Source organism: Diadema antillarum, unplaced genomic scaffold (genome assembly GCF_040938485.1).
Source record: "Diadema antillarum isolate AM-2024a unplaced genomic scaffold, OU_Dant_1.0 seq00000908_RagTag, whole genome shotgun sequence".
NCBI lineage: Eukaryota > Metazoa > Echinodermata > Echinoidea > Diadematoida > Diadematidae > Diadema > Diadema antillarum.
In genome coordinates this window covers 536797-553905 of record NW_027271765.1, presented here as the reverse complement: position 1 = coordinate 553905, position 17109 = coordinate 536797, and the positions used below count along the sequence as shown (strand labels likewise).

Here is a 17109-nt window from a genome sequence, read left to right as displayed (position 1 = left end):
GAACAGGTATATACTGAATTCGTGTGTTTCAGAATAACGATTAATGAACCTTTATAGAATAATGAACATCACCCACTTTTTTCAGCTCCTCTCCAGCGGTGATCTGTTTCACATGTCATCCGCTGTTTACTTTGCTGGAAATTTCAGTATGTGCCCTGTACATCTTTTTTTTTTTCTATAGACATTACTTTCTGATATGTATTTGATGCTGGGCGGAACCTTTTAGTATTTTGTGTGTTTTGTCCACATCACATGATTCTTGAAGAGTATACAGACGCATAATTATGTGCAAAATGTGCACATCCTACGTCTCAAAATCATTTTATTTAACCCTTTGCGTGCCTTGAGTATCGATTGACAAGGAAAACTTCTTAGCGTTGTATCAACACACTCTATACAATACAAAGTCCCTGACAGGAAAAAAAAATCAACAGTTTGTAACTTAGCTTCCGATGCTGCAATGGTAAATTGGTTCGAATGTGTTATTTGCTGTTTTTGCTCAATGATTTCAATACACACACATATATCTAAGACTTTGCGCTCCTTTTTAAAGAGCCACCGACATAGTAACAGGTCCATTTCCACTTCAAAATATACATTTGAACATGCATGCACAACAAATCCTTCAGCTTGATGCTACTCTATTATGTATATCCCCAGTTCATTTCATATTTTGCGTGTTTCATGCTCTACCAAAATGTAATTCAAACATCTTCTCAATAACAAAGCGTATATAAAGTTTTATAAGAGATGATTCGACATGATGTTTACCGAGTCGATTTTGTTAACGGCAGAACATTCAAAACAAATATTACATTTGTTTCTTTAGAGAAACAATAACACACATTTTAGCAACTCACGACAAACCCAAGTCTTGATATAACAAGAGAAGCATAGGGCTGTAGGTTTATATTGTCTCAATGTTCTAGACAATAGAATGATGACACAGAAAATGGGTAAGAAAGCATCTCGAAGCTGCCCTTTCGAAGAATATTGCATATCAAATTTTGTTAAAGAAAAATGGTGTAAACATTCTACTGGGGAGAAAAATGCATTCTCACCTCAATCCTCAATTACTAAATTTTGATCATAAATGAAAAATTGCAAAGTCATTTGACATTGTTAGATATTTTCTACTTCATAGCAAAAATGAAATTCCAGCAAACACACAGAATTCTCCTAACGATGCATTATTTTTTTTCTTCACTTAGTTGATGAGCAGAACTTTTTTCCCTGTTGATCCCGATCGTTGCTCGATGTCCACGTGACTAGCTCTGACGTCATCAAACTTGAATGTTCCCCCGATATAAGGCTTCAACCAGCCGTCTTCGACTCCTTGGTAAAGCACTTCATGCAGCACTCTTCTTTCTTCCTGAAGTGGGGATGGGGAGCAGCAAAAGGTAGAATTATTGAGGTAAAAAGAAAAGGAAATTGAATAAGATCGGCGGAACATGGTTGCGGATATCCATCTTGGAATTTACCATGATACGTGTAAAATAATAGTCCAACTGAACATTTGGACTTAGTCATTTATTCACATTCTTCGCAAATTATTCTCATGCTCACTGAAAACAGCCCTTTAAAGTTTATTCATGCCCATGTAAGCATTGGAGTGGGGGGGGGGGAAGAAGTTAGAGTACTCCAAAACGTGCGATTTACAAAGAGATAGAATATTTCTGTTAACATAGATGATTTTCTTTTGCCTCCACCATATTCCCCATCAGTGCAAAGATAAAGCAAACAGGACTATCAGTCGATCTATGGTAAGTTTGAATAGGAATATTTTTTTATAGTTTCCTATTTTGCAAGGTTTAAATATTCGAATTATGATAATAGTCTTGATATTTTTACAAGGGATTATGCATGTCAAGCGTGATTCTCACCAACATTGAGTATAGTTTTATTTCTACGCACATGGACTGACGTTAAATGACACCACTCAAAGAGACACGTCAAAAATAATCAGATAATAAAATTAAAAATACTTCAAAAGATGACAAAGTCTGCAAAATCTTACTGTTTTAGAGAAGAAGAGGGAACTTCCGATGACAGTGCATTCCTTTGCAACTAAAAGGTGTGGAACACACCTGGCCTCGCCTCTTTTTCCTATGATCTGTTGGTTTGGAGAATAAATACAATACTATTCAATAAAGATCTATCTTTAAATGATACAAAGCTTAACGAGTTCAAAGTACTGCGACTCGACGTTACACGAATTATTTCAGCCCTCTGACACTTTAAAAGACTTGCCCTAACTAGCAACAACCAATGGATGCTATGTGAATTCTTGCCTAAGAAATTCAATCGGATGGAAGAGGTGAATAAAATAATGCATTACACTATAGGCTGTATATAGGAAAAGAAACATTCACGAATTTTGATATGTAGGTAGGTACCTACAATAATATGTATACAGAAACGGTCTATTATGATCGAATCAGTAATTCAGATCATCATTCTTCGTGTCCCTTCATGATTGTAAAACCGTGCACCAGCCTATCATTCACAGTTTCACACACACACACACACACACAACACAACGCACTAATATATCTACACTCGCAGGCCTGTGTAAACTTCATTTCACATTGAATCGATTTCATACAGTATTCTCTGATGCAAAAGAAAGTGTGTTTTTGTCGAAAGATCTAAATAAATCTGAATTGAACTTAACCGCAACGTGACCGTATCTGGCAAGGATGTCGATATCCATTCCCAAGTTGATATCAGCATTAGTTTCCACGATGACATCGACTCCTGACGGACCGACAGCTTCCTATAAACGACATTATGGTGTTTTATAGTGCAAATTAGTATGCGGACAATATTCATGAACTTATAAATTAAAATTCACAGATGCTGGGGGGGGGGGGGGGGCAATATATTATTTGCCAGCATTTAAATACGAAATCTGGTGCCAGAATAAGGTATGGCATGTCTCCATCATAATTTTCAGTGTCCACTTTGGCTTTACATATCCCATCTTTCCTTAATAACTGCAAATATATTGAGCTAGATAGTGAGATATTATCAGTAAGCCTATTTACAAGGAAATGTAGAAAGTCACTGCATTTATTCCCTGTTACAAAATAAATATATATATCGTTGACGTGTTTAGGCCTGTGCACTTTGATGTGATTTTATCATTATTAGTAGTAGTATTTTGGGTTTGATGAAGTTCACCCTGAGGTATTGAAACATTCAATTCATTTCATTTTTACCCCTTTATGTAACATTATTTTGTCATGAAATATGATCGATATAGCATTATTCTGCAAAACCTTGAGATTTGTAGTGAAGTCGGGAGACTTGTAGTTGAACGCGACATCAGCTCCCATTTCTTTGACGAGCCTTAGGCCCCGCTCGGTGCCCGCTGTACCAAAGACTTTCGAGGCTCCAAGGCCGCGTGCAATCTGAATACCTGCAAGCCCAACCTGGATAACACGAACAAAATTACGACCTTTGAGAGGAAATTAATAACCAAAATATAATGGTTGGCTGCAGGGAATGTAGACGTATCTATTAAAGAATTCTACACATTATCAGACAGGCAAAAGGCAGGAAAAGGTTTTCCCGGTCAATGTCATACTTTTGTCACTCAAATTCATTAATGTGCATTCAAATTCACGCAGCGCACGCACGCGAAAATATTGGGGCATTCAAATTCAGAATCCGAGCGATCAATTTCATTTATGAGCGTTCTATTTCGTTTTCGTGAAATCAAATTCACGATTGGGCATTCAATTTCAAAATGCGAGAACCGACTTTCCTACTCGTGCATTCAAATTCATGCGATGTCACGTGATAGTCCCAATGAGCTTGTTTGGAGCGTTCACATTCATTTTTAGGTGATCAAGTTCCTACTTCGTGCAATCAATTTAACAAGGAAAATGGAGGAGACTTTTAAGAAAGGAAAAGGGCCACCACAACCAATGAATGCTTGCATATAGTGTAATTAGGATTGTTTACATGTTCTACATTGTTCTCTGTTCATGTATTCTTTGTTTTTCATCTCAATAAATTTCAAATTGCAATGTCCAATAAGCAGTGCATCCAAACAACACAACGACTAGTAATCATATTTCTTGATGATACTGCATGCTGACAACGCCCCAACACCAACCACATAATGACAATTCATAAATTTAAGACAAACTGACACACAATGATCTCACATAGTCCCGCAAAATTAAATCAATAAGACAGCAATACACAACAAACAACACGACTCGTATAAAATGCTCATGTATCAGTTTCAATATAGTCAAAATTGTTTCGTTCCTCGAAAGTGTCAACCAACCCTCCGTATTATGCTTGTCTGCAGGCCTATACAGTGCCTAATTTTTGTTTGTTTGTTTCATTTTCTGTCAAAGAAGATGGCTGATGGGTGATAACCCATATTCAGCTGCAAAAGCTGGCCTTCCATAATGGGGTCTAGTTAGATATTTTGCTCTTTGCGATGAATAAATGAAGTGGGATCTTTTACGTTCATGAGTTGTGACTCTTTTACACGTGGGACCTCCATTTTATGTCCAATCCGAGGGACATGTGCCTGTATATTCCTATTTGCTAAGCGCGAGTTCAAAATTGTCAATTAACAGGTGGACCTCTACTGCAAAATAAATAATCATCATAAATCCCAATATATTCAAAGCCAAGTGAGAAATACATGCATACCGGCCCCAAACTAACTAAATTCAGGACTTCTTTTAAATTGACTGCAGTTATTTGGAACATGGTTGCCTATTCACGAATTTGAATGACCGACGAGATTCCGTCGCCAGCTTGACATGAATTTGAATGCTCATTGATGAAATGCGTGCTCCTCTCTTAAATTTGAATGCTCCGATAGTGAATTTGAATGTTCCGATAGTGAATTTGAACGCTCCGTTAGTGAATTTGAATGCTCCGAGAGTGAATTTGAATGCTCGAATAGTGAATTCGAATGACCGGATTTTAAATTTGATTGCTGATTCAGCGCCGCGAGCGTGGAATGCGTGAAATCGAATGCTCGGAATAGGAACTTGGACGACAAAAGTATGAAATTGACCGGGAAAACCTAATATTAATCTACGTATCACAGTATCAAGCCTATATTTCATTTTAAATAAAAATGATTTTTGTGAAATTCTCTTTATAATTATTTATCTCTATCTTCGTAGTATTTTGACAACACCCATCGTTGTGCCAGTAAAGACACTAGGCAAACAGGGCCCATGAGTCCAACATTACATCACGGGGTTTAATGTACGCAGTGTCGGTCTCATTGGCCTTTTTGCCTAGTGTCGGACTCGTGGGCCTTGTTTGCCTACTACAGTCAGACTCATGGGCTTTATTTGCCTAGTGTCGGGCCCATGGGCTGTCTGACTCTTGGTTATATGACTCATGGACCTTTTTTTTTCAATGTCGAGCTCGTGGGTTGTATGACTTGTGGGTGTCGGGCTCATGAGATGACCCTTTCATCCCTATCAAGTATATTCAGTGAGGTCTGAATTCATCGAATGGAATGATGGATGGTCGTTTATGTCGAAAACCTAGAGAAGTTGGGGAAGTTTCTAAAAATGAATCAAAATGTTCTTACTGCTCCACTTGCTCCTTGAATAAGAACGCTGTTGCCCTTTTCAAAGTTTGCCCTGTAAAATGACGAATAAACAGAAATTATCTAAAACAATGTAACTTGAAGTATGCTGACACCATCCAATCAACACAACTCATTTGATTATGTTTCTTATCATAGTCATTATACATGCCTACAAAAGGCCGTTACCTATCCTGGAAATATTAAAGATAGTGGGAAACGTGCGACTCAAATTAAAATCATTGGGATCAAACAAACAAACACACACACTTCTGACGTAATAACCATGAAGCTGCATGTAATGATTGTACATTTCGCACTTTCAACTTGAATGCCAATTAATCTCAGCATTTATGTTAACCGGCAAATTAGGACAATGTGACACAGATATCAGATTATCGTCGTACTAATTGATTATTTAGTTAGTGAAAACGCATGATTTTGCAACCAACTATTTCAATTATTTGTCAATTTACCACTATAGAAAAAGACGTAGAGATTATGCAGTAAAGCACGCCATTTTTAAATAAATGATAATGATAATAGTGGCCTCTTATAAAGCGCTGAAGTCCATCAAAAATGACGCTCGCTTTAAAGCCGTTGTCTTCCTTTTGTTAATGGTGAAAAATGCGGTCAAGAACCCTAAGAGAGAAAGCTAATGAATCTGCGTACAGGAAATTTGACGAAATAAATATTATTTTTAGAACCTCTTCAGGGCCCGAAGGGCAGTGAAGTATGGTGTAGGTAGAAGCGCGCCCTCTTCGAAGCTTAGCCTGTCATGGAGCTTGTAAACCTTTTCCTCATCTGCAAGACAGTAATCAGCATACGTCCCTGTTCTTGGTTGGAATACATACACTCGGTCTCCCGGCTGAAAAGAAAGGGATGCGCGTTGTTATTATTATTATTTTTTTAATTTCCACTTTCTTTACAGATTCTATGTACATGTGAAATATATGGGTTTTCATAAAGATAAGTGTAGGGCCTATGCAAAGAGAAACTTCGCTTGCATCATTTATTGTAGGCCCTATTTATAAGCACTGAAAATACAAACGTACCCTACACATAGTTATCAGTGCATGGAGGATTGAGTGAAATCGAAATGATGGATGGATTAACTCTGTTTCGAGGGTGCTGAATCCGAATCTGTACGATGCAGCTCTTACATCTTTGAGGGTTTTGAAATATTCAAAATGGCCGACAATATGGCCTCTAAAATCTGAAATTCCTGTAGGCCCCCTATATTTCCTTGTAAATGGTGAAAAATTTGAAACAAAATTCAAAATTTAATGTTTCGGGTAGGTGAAAGAAAAGTACAGTACCTTGAATGAGCTAACACCTTCACCGACTGCTTCAACGACACCTGCCCCATCCAGCCCGATAGTGAATGGTGTCACGAACCCCCGCCATCCATTTTTCCTAATGCGCACCTCAATGTTGTTTACTCCGGCCGCATGAAGGCGCACCAAGACCTATAGGCAAAGAATACATAATGGTGATATTGCGTGACTGCGTCGTTCTATAAAAATTGCAGTGTTTGTGAAGCACGTGGTAGCTATCCTATGGTATCATCGCTGGTTTTAAAAATATAATTATACCTCCGCCACCCAATGTTTGCTTCATATAGGATGGATACAGCGAGTGCTCGGTCACTGAAGTCAACGTCCGAAGGCTCGATGCAGAAGCTTGCGGAGAGATTAAACTGTCACAGGTTCTAGAGCTGAAAGGTAATACAGTGTACTCCGTTATAACACAGTCCTCGTCCTGTAACGAAATTTCGTTATAACCGAACAGCATAGTGTAGGCCCCATGAATATAAAGAGACTATAATTTTTGGACCTGAATTTTGATTTCGTTGTGACGAGAATTTCGTTGTAAAAGTGTTCGTTGTGACGGGAGTGCATTGTCCGTTGGTATACAATGCAAATACTGTACATGTTGATTTGTATTGACTCACAAATAGCCTAATCATCTCCTATGTGTCCGAAAGAATATCGAAATATGCGTTATATATACTCTGGAATAATATAGGTTTTCCCGGCCAATTTCGCACTTTTGTCAGTCCATTTGATAAAAGGTTCATTCAATTTAGCGAAAATCGTCGTCACTGCACATTCTGTCATTCGAAATTGCAAGTTGGTCGTTCAATTTAGCATTTCGATCAATGAAATTTGCACATGTGCCTTTCGAATTCGTAAAACGAGCATTCAAATTGGCACGTGCTCTTCAGTCATTCAAATTCGCCAACACTGGCCGAAAGGGGTATTTCAGTCATTCAATTTCGCGTATGGGCAGTCAAATTCCTAACATGTTCATTCAAACTAACGTCATGTTATTTCTCTTTTGAAAAGGTGATAACATTTAAAGGCGTATTTCTATGTGACTTTTTGTTTCATCCACGCACTGTTAAGCAGTAAAAGTATCATATTTTTTACCATATATAACTCGAGTTTTTCAAATTTATGAGGTTCTTCCGTCGTGATGTTTCATTGCAACTGATTGACAAATTGCCCTACATCGACGTAAATAAGCACTGAATTGATCAGTGTTTTAGTAGTAGCCATGATAAAAAATCATGGGCGTACATACTCGAGCAGGATTCGAACCCACGACCTCCTGATCACCGGACAGGCGTCATCTCCACTAGACCATCGAGCTCGATGGTCTAGTGGAGATGACGCCTGTCCGGTGATCAGGAGGTCGTGGGTTCGAATCCTGCTCGAGTATGTACGCCCATGATTTTTTATCATGGCTACTACTAAAACACTGATCAATTCAGTGCTTATTTACGTCGATGTAGGGCAATTTGTCAATCAGTTGTAACTCGAGTTTGTTGTTCTGTAACGCCCCTTTTCTTTCATACATGTCATTTTAGGCCTACATGTACCAATACTACAGATTAACTTCATCTTCTTACAGTCATGACAGCACAAGTTAGATACAGACGTATTTCTCAAGAAGACAGAAAAAGAATTATAGGAACATTTGATGATCATAACCTTGACTTCCTAGAACTGGCCAACACACTCGGAATAAAGCACTCAACGGCCAGATAAGTTGTGGCCATGTACACACGATGCACTATATCTTCGGACTGGAAGAATCACTAAGCACATTGAAAAAAAAAAACAGTTGCCAAAATCTCTAAAATAAGTACGAAAATATGAAATGTAATGACGCTTGCAAAACAATAACTGCGTTGACAAAAAAAAAATAAAGAAAGAACCAAAGCATAAACATGCGTGCTAAATTGACTGCAAAAGATTTTAAATTGGATGCCCAAAAATGAATTTGAATGAACGAGTGCGGCATGTCCGTGATCACGTGACCTTATCATACTAAATTGAATGAACGAATAACGAAATGGTGCTTGTTTTACGAATTTCAATTGAAAAAGTGTTAATTAGAATGAGGCTAAAGGTAATTTGAATGCTCCAAAATGAATTTGAATGAAGAGATCATAAAATTGAACTACCGAACATGTCATCTACGCTAAATTTCGCTAAATTGAATGCAGCAATTAGGAAATGGACTGACAAAAGCGCGAAATTGGCCGGGAAAACCTATATTTCTACTATTTTTCTAAGGATTACTTGAACACGTGCCCACAAACAAACAAACAAACAAACAAACAAACAAACAAAATTCCAAACCAAGATTCTGCCAGTAACATCATCTGTCAAATATTGCTAAAGTATACCAATGTGAAGAGCATAAGACATAGGAATGCTCCTTCCCCTAGACCGAGAATAACTTGCATGTCTTCCCGCAATGTCTTTTGTTAACTATTATAGTAACGTGAGAACATGCAAGTTATGCTCGGTCTTGGGAAAGGGGCATTCCAATGTCTTTTTGAATCGCACTTAAGTGATATTTAGTCAGATGATGTCACTGGCCGAATATTGGTTTGGAAGGGTGTTTTTTCTTTCTTCTTCTTCCCCTTTCTTTCTGTGAACGTATCCAAATAATCTGAGAAATTTAGTGTAGAAATATTATTACTTACTACGTTGCATATGGCAGGCATATAGATTTTCATTTGGCCACATACAGCGACATAAGTGATGTTGAGGATATCACGACTCAACACAAGTCAGCATACATTTGCATATAATATAGTTCCTTTAAAAGAAATTTGCGCATAAATTTATTTGGATCCTGATGTTTAAAATGTCAGATCCCTTTTTTTTTCCGAGAGACAGATAATGTCTTGTGATTGGAACCTATCCACAAATAAATCATATGTGAAAAGTGGATTCAGTTTGTTTGATAAAAGGTGAATCGTTTCGACTTACACAGATTCAAACATTGACGCTCTGTCACACTCGTAATGCAATTATCAAATTTTGTCGAGGAAATAAACTTAAAAATGGCCATCGACAGCATTAAAATTCGTAGTATAAACCTGTTACAAATTAAACAATGTATATTATTAGAATGCATTCCCATATGCCTGTTAAAACTCATATAAAACAACGGTCAAAAACATCAAGATGGTTAATGATCATTATGTAGATTCATGATATACCAAATCAGTTGTCATTCATTTGTCGATTGATTGAAAACGTTTTCGATTATAATGCTAAAAAACAAAATTTGAACACTGGCACGGACTGGAAAGACGATATTGCCCCCATCATATATCGATCATAATTTATTACATACTAGCAAGTTTGAGAATGTCGTGGATACCGTCGTTTTGTGAATTCAGACAATAAAACTTTTTTGGTTGTTGTTAGCTTCAATTTTTATTGATTGAACTGACAAAAAATATTACTGTATATGACCAGAATCACCCTAAATTGAATGCAAGCACCCAGCATAAATTTTACTGTTCAATTTTACAAAATTGACTGGTAGGCCTAATACCCTATGTTTGCACTTTGTCATCTTGCAAGTCATAATGAAAAATTGCATATAGATACTACACTGCAAAAAGTCCGGTGTTAAATAGTGAACACCGAGCTGGTGTTAAATTTTCGGTGCTCATTTATGGTGTTAAATTAACACCTACGGGTGTCATTTCCAACTTTTAAACTGTTTTTTGAAGAGTTTCTTAGTAACTGCACTTCTTGTTGATTTTTAATTTAAACAAGACGATCAAGAATTTTACATTAAAATACTAGAATTTTGAAAAAATGTGAAAATAAATTTACACCAAAGTAGCACCAGCTGGTGTGGTCCCTTATTGAAGCTGGACGGGTGTTAAACCATTGATATTAACACCAACAAATATCAAATCAACACCATGTGGTGTCATTTTTGATTTAACACCAGTACAGTGTCAAAATAACACCAGGTACAGTGTCAAATTAACACCACGATGTGTCAGGTGAACACTTTTCAACACCATCACAGTGCATTTTTAACACCTGTGGGTGTGGTCCTTTATTGAAGTTTGATCGGTGTTAGATTTAACACCCGTGGTGTTAAATCTAACACCGATGTTTTTACAGTGTACGGGCTGGATCATTCAGCATCTATAAGGCGAACGCACAGTGATTAGAGTAGCTTGATAGTGGTGAGGTGATAAATCAAAATGACTTGCATGCACGTTTATTCTTCTCACTTTTTGCAAAATATGAGTATGCAGAATCGTCAACTACTGATGCCATGAAATTTAACAGTGCAGTTATAATACATGTACCGCATAAAAACATTTTATCAACAATCAAGCGACAGGTCTTCTAACAAAACACTATCATGCCAGGTATACAATGTGCGGTGAACCTAAAGTGTATAATGAAACACGAATAGTAAAGGAGCTGGTCAGAGCAGCTAGTTTTCAATCAAAGGAAGATATGAACAAATGTTGAAGCAGAATATTTTTGCCATTGATATGGAATTAAAAACAGAGACAGAGGCAAAGACACACTAGGTCTTCTGTTCATTTTGAAGAGAAAAACAGCAGCAACAACAACCAGCTATACCAGTCTAACACTGGATGAGACACGTGCCACGCAGTTTGATCTGCTGAGAGTAAAAAACATCTGAGTTGGAGGCAAAGTCATAACACCTGATAGCGCGGGAACGAGGACATTTGGAACGTTGTAATCGAAATTGTATTGGGATACAATCACTCTGCCTACCAGTGCAAAATTTTATTTCATATTTTGGTGGAAGTCACATTAAAACTTTGTTCGAAATCATTAGGGTAAACGCGGTATGGCTTTGGCAACAACAACAACAAAGAAAACCCTCCCCTCCCCCCCCCCCCAAAAAAAAAAAAATCCAAAAACGGGTCTAAAGAGTCAGATTTACCACAAAAATAGAGATATGTATATTGACTCAGTAATAGTACTACTATCAGCAGTTCAAAATATAAGAATATCAAAGTCTTTTCAACAGATTATGATATCACAGTAGAGGAACAATTAACAGACGTAATATAAAGATAATCCTATTTAACTCTATTAAAACTTTAAAAATTCCTAATTCGTAACGGATTGTCAGATCTTTCTCAAACTTCACTATTAGTAAATTACCCTGCAGTAATTTTTGAACATCAGAATTTATATTCCATTGATTTTGACCTCGCATTGAGCAGGAAGGAATTTGAAAAATTTAATTCATTTCAAGGAGTGAATTACATAATGTAACATACATTTGATTAAAAATTAAGGATAGCAGAGAGGTGTTCCTTCAAGTGTATGGTCTGAATTTTAACAAAATATTGACAATATTATATGCATAATACTATCTGCTCAAGTGCGTATGGGATACTCTACACGCTTATCATGCTTATAGAACGTACTCACGCACTCGTAAACAGAATTATTGTTGTGTTTTTCTCGCTTGGAAATAAACATGTGCAAATCATAGTGTACAGTTGATGAAGAGTTTCTAGAACAAGCTACCATATTAGAGTGTAATGTGGTTAAGGGTACAGAAATTCAAGAAAGAAATAAAAAGAGAAAAACTCTTGGTCATTGTGATACAATAGATGATCCTCACCAACTGAAGATGAAAGAAAATGAAACTGCAAGAAGTTCCTGAGATCAGTTATGCTAGTAAGGTTTGTATGTTTAAGCTGGATGATACTCATGATGTGACAGTATGAAAGAGGTTTCTGTAGTTCAAGAACTAATTGTCATCAAATACTGCCAGACCGATTGCTCCCCTTGAAAAACAAAAACAACTACAAAATCACTGCGCGCTATATTTAACTCTTTTACACGATCTTACACGGGCCCATTATTTTTCGAGAGAAAAATTGCTAAAAGTAAAAGATAATATCACTTTCCACTAGGTCAGTTTATGTTCGATTAAAAAAAGGCACTACACCTGTTCTACATATTTACTAGTATGTTTCATAAAAAATTGTCCATTCATAAATATCCTACCAGGCGATCTTGTGTCTGGAGAATATCACTTACTTTAATTGAGGTCACTGTAAGCACAAAACGCGTATATGAAATACTATGCGACGGGCCATGATTTGGAACACACTGCCTGATGATAATAAAATGCCCCGTCAATAAATTGCTGCATATATAGGAAACTGAAGAGGGTATTGTTGCAATCTTAAAAACAAAACAGAAGTGCGTAATTATTCCATGGACAAGTATGATCAGTATTTGTCTATATGTTATAACCATCAAGCCATTGTCTGTTTCGGGCATATAAACGACACTTCCATCTGTTTTACTCTCTCGAAGATCGTTCTTCTTCCTTCTCTTTTTTCTCAATACTCCCTATATTCTTTGTTGCGTTTGTAGTGGTCTTGCTTTAGCTAATGTACCCGCCTTGTGTTGTATCTCGTCTGTGTTAGTCTCGTCTCTGCTGCACGGATTTATACAATTCATATAGTTTTACCTACCCTTAAACAATAACATACATTACTGATAAATTCATACATCTATGTTTAATTCGGTCAAAATCATTGAGTAATGTGCGATGTACTGCATGTGGTGACGAATTATTATTATTCTTTAGTCTTGTATGTACATGGATTGTAACTGGTGGAAGTGAAACCCATAATCTATAAGCTATTTGCTCTTTAGTGGGTCACCCCATCTCCATCCCCCAAATTATGTATCACTCTCGTGTTTCACTTCTTTAGTTCTCATCAAAAGTATCAACCCTGCTTTTTATTACACTACATGTATATGTTAACAGATATTTCCTTTGTACTGGTTATGTAAGAGATGGCAGAAAAAAAAAACTTGCACTTGAACTTACTGTACAGTTCTTTAATGAATGCAGGTTCAATTTTAAAGTTCGTAGAAATAATTCGGAACATTTTGCTGGTGGTAGCTCAACCTTACATCCAAGCTTTACCAATGGTGAGAGTAGGCCTGTAGAGTCCAACTTTATATTTCTGAAAGGTGTGAAAGCGATGATTAATAAGAGACATCTAAATGGACGATGTTTTCACACTATGCTTTCACTATATCTTTTAGGGTCCTCTCAAGAGACCAACACCCACGAGTCATACGGCACACGAGTTTGACGCTAAAAAGGTCCATGAGTCATTACATCTTGGAGCTAATGTGTCGGTCTCGTGGACCTTTTTTTTTTTTTTTTTTTTTTTGCCTAGCGTCTGATTCGTGGGCCTCGTTTGCCTATATACAGCGTGTCCCACAAAAAAAAAATGTTAATGGCACTCTAGATGGGTATGGCATTAAAGTTACAACATTATATTGTTTATATCTTTACACCCGTAAACTGCAATTGATTTTTTACAACTGGATAAAATTTTATGAGATATGATCTAATAATCACAAAGAAAGGAGCACTTTTTTTTCATTACACATCAGGAAGCCTCTCCATCCAAGTTTTGTAGTCAGCACGTATGGGCAGTCAGATTCAGCTAACAAGATTTGTTATCTATTCAAGTGGTGCAATATCTATTGACGTTCAGTCACGGGCGTAAATCAGCAAGGATTTTCGTTTGTTCAGGACTTGGGGACGACCTCTTCATTCATCCCTCTCTGATGAACAGAAATTTTTGCATATTAACGCCCGTGCGTTCAGCGAAACATGACGAAATCTGATCGAAATCTGAACAGGGTACAAGATAAATTCGAGGCAGAATTCAAGCAATGAGCACCATCAGGCAAGGCGACAATACTAAAAAATGTGGACAAATACAGGGAAATGGGTACAAGTAAAAACCTTAACAAGGGCAGATCGGGGAGAAGAGTAACAGTCGAACACAAGAAAACATTCACATGGACCACGTGAGGCGAAGCCTCATTCAAGAACCCCGACAAAGTAGCAGGAGAAACAACGTTACCACATTGGACTACGTACTTTATTCAACGTAATAACAAAACTTGGATTGAGAGGAAATTCTGAAAAAAGGCACATACCTCAGTGTTCAATGGACCATATGGCATGGAATTTAAGCCAGTTGTACAAAATAAATGTTAGTTTTACGATTATAAACTTACATACAATATGATTTGGTAATTTTCAAATTATACTCATTTAAAGTGTCATTAGCATTTTTTGTGGGACACGCCTTATATGACTAGTGTCGAGTTCAAGGGCTGTATGACTCGTGGATGTCGAACTCGTGACGTTCAACTCGTTTAAACCGATCTTTTGATATTAGCGAAAACACATGAACTCACATTTTTCCAATGTGTAATCTTCTTTTGATGGCTTGAATGAATCGTTCGAGGATTCCCAATTGTTGAAATTGTTTATAGCCAACAGGTGCACGTCTTTTCAGCGGTTGTGGTAGATAGCGGCATCTACAGCCGGTATATTTATAGCAGATATAGTTATCCCAAGAAGGCGTTTAAAGTTTCTGCAAATGAATACTGCAAGATTTTAGATATGAAATTAACATAAACGATACCAAAAGATAGGATAGTCGCAGTGGTGCATCCGCGAAATGAGACTTTCGATGTCAGTATAACAAATTAAGGTGAGTCTCATTTGGTTGAAATCTGACATAGCTTCAAATTGTACTCTTACATTTTGAATATAATAAGATATTTGCTCGCAGATAAGACCAAAAACAGAAATAGTCTCAAAATGCCTTCTTACCGTTCCTTCTACGGTCGCTGGTACATCAACGTCTTGCCTAATCTCCAGGCTGTCTACATCGCCGTATTTTTCAACGATTACTGCCTTCATTTTGTCTGCGTTCGTCTTATTCCTTCTTCGTCCAACGGGCTATACGGCTTCACTATGATTCAATTCACGAGGCTCACCAAAGTCGCTGTGAAACGTTTGATTTGCAAGAGCTAATAAACCGAACCTTGAAAACAACATGGAAGTGTGTCGATTGTGCAAGAATGTGCACATTATTCAGTACTGGTAGCCTACCAGCATAAAATGATGACCGTTGTGAGACTCAAGAGTATATATGGGAGATTTCTGTGCCCCCCAAAAAAGGTGTGTCGAGGATGACTAGTAATGGATCGGAAGCAACAGTGCATCTAACCGTTCACAGAAAAACCGAGAAAGGTTCACAGCGGATGTATTTTCATTTCCACCAAGTCCTTTATGAAACAAGATGTATTATAATCATGCTACAAGATATGCTATCATTTGACGTTTGTATTACCTATGTACATTGATTGGAAATGAAAGTGAAAATAAAGATATGAATGAATGTACAATCCCATGTACATCATGAGCTCGATACCCACGAGTCACACAGCCCACGTATCACACAGCTCACGAGTCATACAGCCAACGAGCTAGACACCAAATGAACGAGGTGCTCGGCATCAACTAAAATATGCTCAAAAGCTATACCGTTCACGAGCTATAATTTATGTAAATAAGTCTCATGAACTCGACACTAGGCGACTAAAGCTCACGAGCTAGGCACTACGAAAAGGCCCATCAACTCGTGGAATTTTTTAGCCTCGTGTCGGGCTTGTGGACCCAATTTGAGTAGTGTCGAGGTCTATATGGGCCTTATTAGCTTAGTGTCCACCCCATTATCCCGTTCCACTCAGTGTCTATCTCGTGGTCCTGTTTTACTTGGTGTCTAGCTGTATAACTCGTGGGCTGTATGATTCGTGGGTCTCACGGACGCTTATTCAAAGTCTTGCTCGTAAGCCGTGGTACTCGTGGGTGTCGAGCTCGTGAGATGACCAAGTACAATCGTGCTTTTAACTCACAAATGAGCTTGCTTACAAAATGAAACCACCATTAGTCGCAATCGTAATCATCCCATCAGGATGCAATCGTCACAATTAACGTTGACAATAAACTTATATCTGCTCCTTGTAATCCGACAATAATTGAAATGGTACCAATAAAAATATCGATGCAGAACAACCCCACTCCCTTCAAATCACACACTTCTCAGAAAAGATCAATCTTTATAGCTCATATACCGGCAAATATTCTTCACACAGACACTCATTGGTACATAATGAAATGGAAAAGATACACGAAAGCTGTATCAAATCCAACTTCCTTCACTTCATTCCTGAAATTTGCAAGGATTATTCTGTCATTTCTTCTGCTCACAGATCTTCTGAGATAAAATTTAAGCAGGTGTTTCGTGAATCGACTCCAAAATATGTACGGTCCCTCTGAATTCATCGGAGAGCGTGTTGAATCTC

At 37.5% G+C, this 17109-nt stretch overlaps 1 protein-coding gene across 1 annotated transcript; it reads right to left on the bottom strand.

The window, feature by feature from the left end:
* Positions 1 to 1207: 1207 nt before the first annotated feature.
* On the bottom strand, positions 1208 to 15661 carry LOC139741170 (quinone oxidoreductase-like). The gene is made up of 8 exons (XM_071651762.1): positions 15572 to 15661; positions 6898 to 7047; positions 6286 to 6446; positions 5582 to 5633; positions 3282 to 3434; positions 2675 to 2776; positions 2018 to 2113; positions 1208 to 1372 (listed from the first exon to the last, which is right to left on the bottom strand). The coding sequence occupies exons 1-8, from the start codon at positions 15659 to 15661 to the stop codon at positions 1208 to 1210; spliced, it is 969 nt and encodes a 322-aa protein (XP_071507863.1).
* Positions 15662 to 17109: the final 1448 nt, after the last annotated feature.

Coding starts and splice junctions, on each gene's coding strand:
- LOC139741170 (XM_071651762.1), bottom strand. CDS start 15,661: ATGAAGGCAGTAATCGTTGAAAAATACGGCGATGTAGACAGCCTGGAG. Junction 7,048..15,571: donor CAGCGACCGTAGAAGGAACG/GTAAGAAGGCAT, acceptor CTTTGCCTATAG/GTCTTGGTGCGCCTTCATGC. Junction 6,447..6,897: donor AAGGTGTTAGCTCATTCAAG/GTACTGTACTTT, acceptor CTTTCTTTTCAG/CCGGGAGACCGAGTGTATGT.